The 5,837-nt window shown below is 68.2% G+C and overlaps 5 protein-coding genes across 5 annotated transcripts in view; 3 read left to right on the plus strand and 2 right to left on the minus strand.

The window, feature by feature from the left end:
• AMSG_10466 (uncharacterized protein) overlaps positions 1–163 on the minus strand; it is a gene marked incomplete at both ends in the record, with an annotated part of 2,482 nt that extends 2,319 nt beyond the window's left edge. The window contains one exon of the mRNA XM_013898170.1: positions 158–163. Coding sequence (XP_013753624.1) covers positions 158–163 — 6 coding nt within the window. The remainder of the gene's footprint in view (positions 1–157) is intronic.
• Positions 164–552: 389 nt separating this feature from the next.
• Positions 553–1,708, plus strand: AMSG_10467 (uncharacterized protein; the record flags this gene model as incomplete). The annotated part of the gene is made up of 2 exons (XM_013898171.1): positions 553–1,649; positions 1,687–1,708. 2 exons carry the CDS (start codon positions 553–555, stop codon positions 1,706–1,708), a joined length of 1,119 nt encoding a protein of 372 aa, XP_013753625.1.
• A 60-nt stretch (positions 1,709–1,768) lies between these two features.
• On the minus strand, positions 1,769–2,896 carry AMSG_10468 (uncharacterized protein; the record flags this gene model as incomplete). Its single annotated transcript, XM_013898172.1, has 2 exons — positions 1,864–2,896; positions 1,769–1,807 (listed from the first exon to the last, which is right to left on the minus strand). The coding sequence occupies exons 1-2, from the start codon at positions 2,878–2,880 to the stop codon at positions 1,769–1,771; spliced, it is 1,056 nt and encodes a 351-aa protein (XP_013753626.1). The 5' UTR covers positions 2,881–2,896.
• Positions 2,897–3,093: 197 nt separating this feature from the next.
• On the plus strand, positions 3,094–5,440 carry AMSG_10469 (leucine-rich repeat-containing protein; the record flags this gene model as incomplete). The annotated part of the gene is made up of 2 exons (XM_013898173.1): positions 3,094–3,120; positions 3,229–5,440. 2 exons carry the CDS (start codon positions 3,094–3,096, stop codon positions 5,422–5,424), a joined length of 2,223 nt encoding a protein of 740 aa, XP_013753627.1. The 3' UTR covers positions 5,425–5,440.
• Positions 5,441–5,817: 377 nt separating this feature from the next.
• The window catches only part of AMSG_10470 (protein phosphatase 2c), a gene marked incomplete at its 5' end in the record, with an annotated part of 1,113 nt that continues 1,093 nt past the window's right edge, over positions 5,818–5,837 (plus strand). Inside the window, one exon of the mRNA XM_013898174.1 lies at positions 5,818–5,826. Coding sequence (XP_013753628.1) covers positions 5,818–5,826 — 9 coding nt within the window. The remainder of the gene's footprint in view (positions 5,827–5,837) is intronic.

Below are 5,837 nucleotides of genomic sequence, written 5' to 3' on the forward strand. Positions count from 1 at the left end.
GGTGGGCCAGAATCGGCCTCGGCCTCGCCCGCCGCCGCCTTGAGCGCAGCTACCTCGTCGCGCAACTCGGCGTTCTCCTGCGCCGCAGACCGCCGCGGCTTGCGAGCCCCGTCCCCGCCCCCGCCCCCCCGTCGAACATGTTCCGGAACCGTGCCACCGACATGCTGCCCGGAGTGCCGGTGCGAGCGGTGGCCGTGCGGTGGCGCCAAACCGGCGAGCCGACAGGAAAAGGTCGTGAAAGGCAGGCGATCGATCAGGTGTTGGCGGCAGGAGGGGAGGGGCGAGACCGTGGGCGGAGGGGGGAGGGTGGGGGTGGACGTGGCAGGAGGGGGGGGGGGGACATGGAGTGGTTTGGAGGAGGCGATGGATGCATGAGGCGGGCGTGTTGCTCGGTAAGGAGCGAGGGAGCGGGGGCACGGGTGGGCAGGGGCGGGGCTGTCTGACTGATCGCCTGCGTCGTTTGCCATGATCAGCAAAACGCCGTCAGACGGGCGAAGCTCTGCCGACACTGCACACATAGCGCGACACATCACACACGGTGGGGAGGACGGGATGGGCAACGCATGCTGCGGACAGGACGGGCGGAGCAGCAGGGCATACGAGGCCAGTGGAGGCGGGGGAGCAGGGGTCGGCGGCGGCGGCGGGCGGCGGCGGTGGCCGGCAGTGGTGGCCGAGCCGACCGCGGTGGCGGCGGCAGGCGGGGCATGGGCCATGGTGGGGTGCGACGACGGCGGGTGCGCGGCGGTGTGCTGGGAGGATGCTGGAGGAGCTAAGGAGTCGGGCGGGCGGGTGGCGCCGTATGCTGTGCTGGACGGGCGGGTGGCGGCGGTGGCGGCCGACGACGCGCTGGTGGCGGCGGTGGCGCGCGGCGGGCACCTGGTGGTGGACGGGCGCGAGCCGGGCGGGGCGTGGACGTCGGGTGGACGGCGGATTGAGGCGCGCGGCGTCCACACGCGGACGGTGGCGGCGGTGGCGGTGGCTGGGCGGGAGGGGCGGGTGGCGACGGGCGGGCGCGACACAGCGGTCAAGGTGTGGGACGTAGGCGGCGGGGCGGGGGCGGTCGAGGTTTGGGCCTTTGCTCGGGCGCGCAATCTGGTCACGGCGCTCGGCTTTGTGGGAAGCACCACGCTTGTGCAGGCTGCCGAGGATCTGCGGGTGAATGTGTGGGATGTGCGGGCGCCGGCGACGTCACCGGCGCAAGTCTGGAGCGGCCTGGTCAACATTCCCAAGGCACTGGCGGTCCGCGGCGAGGCGCTGGAGAGCGCGCTGATTGCAACGGGCCACAACGGGTTTGACGGCTCCGGCTGTGAGATCAACGTGCTTGATCCACGGATGGCCGGTCGAATCGCGGCGCAGCTGGTGGGCCACCGGCAGGCGGTGACGGGCGTGGCGTGGGCCTCTGCGTCAGAGCTGCTCTCGGCGTCGGCTGACGGCTCGCTGGCAGCGTGGGACTGGCGGCTGGGCAGGCAGACGGCGAGTGAGCGCGACGGCGCATCTGGCGCGCTGACCGGCCTCGGCTACGATGCCAAGTCTGCGACAGCGTTCACGCTCGGCGCCCACAGCGCGTTGTACGCGTGGCGGTACCACGGGGCTGGGAGCGATGAGCGGTCGTCGGCGCTCGACTCGGCCGGTGGCGGCGGCGGCTACGAGTATGAGTATGTGTACGAAGAGCAGGAAGTGAGCGAGCCGAACGATGGCGGCGGTGTAAGGCTGGAGCTGCTAGCGGCGTTTGTGGACGAGGGCGGCAGCATATCGTGAGTGGAGGCTCTCAGCTCGGCGGCGCGGATGTGAGGGCGAGGAGGAGTGACTGCATGCGTGCGGGCCGGAGCCGCGCGGGCGGGCGGAGAGGGCTAGCTCTGCTACGGCTGACCACGAGTCTGCGCTGTTTGACGAAGGGGCTTGTGCGAGGGCAAGGGCGGCTTCTGCATCGGCGTTGGCGGTGTGCGCAGCGTCGATGCGGGCTTGGCGCTCAGCGGTAAAGGCAGCCAGCTGGTCGGCGGCGTCGGCCTTTTGTGCTGCGGTGGCCTCTGCAGCCGACGCCTCGAGGTTGGCAATAAAGGCGCGGGCGCGGGCAGCAGCTGTGGCAACTGGAGAGCCGTCGTCGCCCTGTGCCGAGTCAGGAGCGGCGGCGACGGCAGCAGTAAAAGGCGATGCAGAAGGAGGATCAGCAGCAGGCTGTGATGCCGGTTGGTGCGCAGGCTGCAGGGCGGGCTCCTGAGCGGAGTCCTGGGCGGGCGCCGGCAGCGGGACGACAGTGGCGGAGTCGGGCGAGTAGACAAAGGCGGAGTTGTCGAGCAGAGCGATGGGAGTGTCCGGCGGAGGAGCGTCCGGGCCCGGGAGGGCAAAGGCAGCGGGGGCCCATGCCGGGTCAGCGTCGGGCGTGTCGAGGATGGTGTAGTGCGGCTGGTCGAGCGAGTCGTCCTCGCGGGAGAAGTCGTACATGGCGGTCCAGCGGTTGACGGCCGGGTCGAGGCCTGCGGCGGCAAAGTGTGCGGAGAGGCCCGGGTAGGCGGCGTTGTAGTGGTGGAAGACCATGGCTGTGGAGGCCTCGATGATGGGATCCGAGGCGGCGAAGAGGAAGATGTCGCAGTCGCGGCAGTCGCGGGTGCGGAGCTGGCCGGCGGCGACGATGACGGTGCAGTTTGTGCAATCGCGGAGGAAGAAGGAGCCCTCGACGGGGCCAAAGACGAGGGTGCAGTCGGAGCATGCGTCGGCGGTGACGACCGCCGAGTGGTCGAGCACGTACACCGTGCATCCGCTCAGGTCGGCCACCATGAACTGCTGGCCGGCCACCGCCCCGGGCGCCTTGACCAGCACCTCGTTGGTCCGCTTCTTGAACATGAAGTCGGCCTTGTTGAGCTTGCGCTTGCCCGTGCTCATCCCGTCTGTCTCCGTCTGCCCCCTTTGGCTCGGCGTTGGGTGGTCCGTCCCCCCGCCCCCCCCCCCCCCCGCCCCCCCTTACCCTTCGCCCAGCCCGTGGCTGTGTCGCCTGTGTCAGGCCAAACGGCCCCACCCCCTCCTCCCCCCGGATGAGGTGGCAGCCCGTAGCCCGCACCGCACCACACCTCTCCACCACCTCCACTCTCTCTGCCTATGTCTGTCCGCTTTGCTCCACCAGGCGTGGACGAGCACAGGTCGTGGTCCGGGTCCGGGTCCGGGTCCGGGTCGGGGTCTGGGTCCGGGTCTGGGTCCGGCGACGAGGGCGACGGTGGCGGGTCTGCGGACAAGGTGCTGGTGGCGGTGAGCTCGAACGTGTCACTGGTGTCGGGTGGGTCGGCGGCGCATCTGGCGACACCGTCGCGGCGATCGGTCTTTGCCAACGTCCGGAAGCAGGGTGCCGAGTATCATGCGGCACCGGCGGTGGCGCGGCGGCTGGCTTCGATCACGGGCTCGCTGGCCTCGGTGGCGGCGGTGGCGCCGAGCCAGTCGGATGGGCTGGCGGTGGATGTGCTGGCTGTGGGGACGGCGGCTGGCGCCCCGCTTCCGGGATCGGTGGTCGGCCCGGCGAGCGTCGCTGTTGCTCACGCTTTGCGCATTGCCCGCGTCTCCGAGGTTCTAGATCTGGGCGGTCTCTCACTCGGCGCTGTTCCGCGGCAGGCAGCCACACTCGACTATCTGCGCGAGCTGGACCTCTCGACCAACGGCTTGCACGAGCTCGATCCTGCGCTGAGCAGACTCGCGCTCCTTGTCTCGCTCAACGTTGAGGACAACGAGCTGACCGAGCTCCCTCCTTGGCTCGCCGAGCTCCCGGAGCTCACCACGCTCATTGCGTCGCACAACAAGCTGACGGATGTCGACGCGGTTGTTGCGGCTACCTCGCTTGAGTTGCTCTTCCTCTCGGGTAACATGCTCGAGGACCTGCCGTACAATATTGACAAACTTGTCCGTCTCCGCGAGCTGGTGGTCGACAGCCAGGCCCGACCGGTCGACGACTGCACCGAGGCCGATGGCTCGTTGTCGCCGCCGTTGTCGCGGGCCTCATTTGTGGGCGCTGTGCGGAGCACCGACTCGATGCGCTTGCCGGACAGCGGCGGGAGTAGCGGTGACGTGCCGCGGTTCACGCTCTCGCGCGGGCTCTCGGCCCTTCTCCGCATCGACGACGATGATCTCGAGGAGGGCGAGGGCGGCGGGCGGCGGATGGTGACTACGCTGCGCGAAGTTGCAGCGCGGGCCAAGACGTTGACTCAGTTCAAAGACGAGTCCGAGTTTGACCGCCTTGCCTGGGCTCCGACGCTCACCTTTGTCCCGCGGGCGGTGCTCGGGCTCACCTCGCTCGAGGTCCTCCTCATCCACAACAACGGCATCCGCAAGGTCCCCGAGGGCCTCCCGCTCCTTCCGGCACTACGGACGCTCCGCATCGATGGCAACCCACTGACTGCCATCCCGCCCGCGCTCCTCCACCCGCGGTGGCACTCGCCGCTTGCCGCCACCGCCATGCTCCATCTCTCACACATCGGCCTGCAGCGGCTGCCTGACGCGTTTGGCGCGCTCACTCGGCTCACGCACCTGTACCTCAACGACAACGCGCTCAATGCGCTTCCGGCCTCGCTCCGCACCCTCGCGTCGCTCACTGTTCTCGACGTGGCCAACAACGCACTGGCGATGTTTCCGGAGGAGATCCTCCCGCTTGCTGCGACGCTGACGGCACTCGATCTCTCGGGCAACCCGTTGAGCACCGGGCATAGAGCGCAGGTCGAGCGGCGGGTGCTGCCAGCCGAGCCGCGCGACCTGCCGCCCACGCCCAAGTCGCCCGGCACGCCGGCTAGCCGGGCGTCGTGCGCGTCGTACCAGTCGTCGCGCGATTCAGATGACGAGCCGCCGACGCCATCGTCGCCGTTTCTTCCGCACTCACCGTCGACGCCTGCCCGCCCGCCGCCGACCGAGGCTGTTGCCATTGTGCCGCAGTTCCGCACAGGCCTGGTCAAGGTCCGGCTGTCGTCGTTTTCGCCTCAGGCGGCGCTCCTCACCAAGGCGCGGCGGCTACGGGCGCAGTCGGTGCTCAAAAAGGCGCAGCCGGCCAAGACCTTTTCGCTCCGCATCGGGGAGCTCAGCGTGCTGCGAAGCCTCTCGCTCTCACAGTGCGGGCTTGACGCCGTCCCCCACGGCATCTTCCGGCTTGTGAGTCTCGAGTACCTCGACCTCTCGCACAACGACTTTCGCGATGTGCCACCAATGCTGGTCTGCCTCCAGCGGCTGATCTGCCTCGATCTTTCATTCTGCCCCGTGCTCCGGACGCTCCCGCAGCAGCTTGCCCATATCGCCTCGCTCCGGCGGCTGCGACTTGATGGGACGCACAGCGTCGAATCGCCGCCCAACCACATCGTGGTCCAGGGCGGCAAAGCCGTGCTCCAGCACATGCGGCAGCGCGAGGCACGTCGTTCCGGCGGCACGCGAGGGTTTGGGGCGAGCACAGACATTAGATAAAACACAATGATAGTGATGGTGGAGGTGATGGTGGAGGTGATGGTGATGGTGATGGTGGTGGTGATGGTGATGATGGTGGTGATGGTGGTGGTGATGGTGATGGTGATGGTGATGATGGTGGTGATGGTGATGGTGATGGTGATGGTGATGGTGATGGTGGTGGTGATGGTGATGGTGATGGTGGTGGTGGTGATGGTGATGGTGATGGTGGTGGTGATGGTGATGGTGATGGTGATGGTGATGATGGTGGTGGTGGTGGTGGTGATGGTGATGGTGGTGGTGATGGTGATGGTGATGGTGATGGTGATGATGGTGGTGGTGGTGGTGATGGTGATGGTGATGGTGGTGGTGATGGTGATGGTGATGGTGATGGTGATGGTGATGATGGGGGTTATGGTGATGGTGAGTGGTGA

This window comes from Thecamonas trahens, assembly GCF_000142905.1.
Source record: "Thecamonas trahens ATCC 50062 unplaced genomic scaffold supercont1.58, whole genome shotgun sequence".
In the NCBI taxonomy this organism is placed as follows: domain Eukaryota; order Apusomonadida; family Apusomonadidae; genus Thecamonas; species Thecamonas trahens.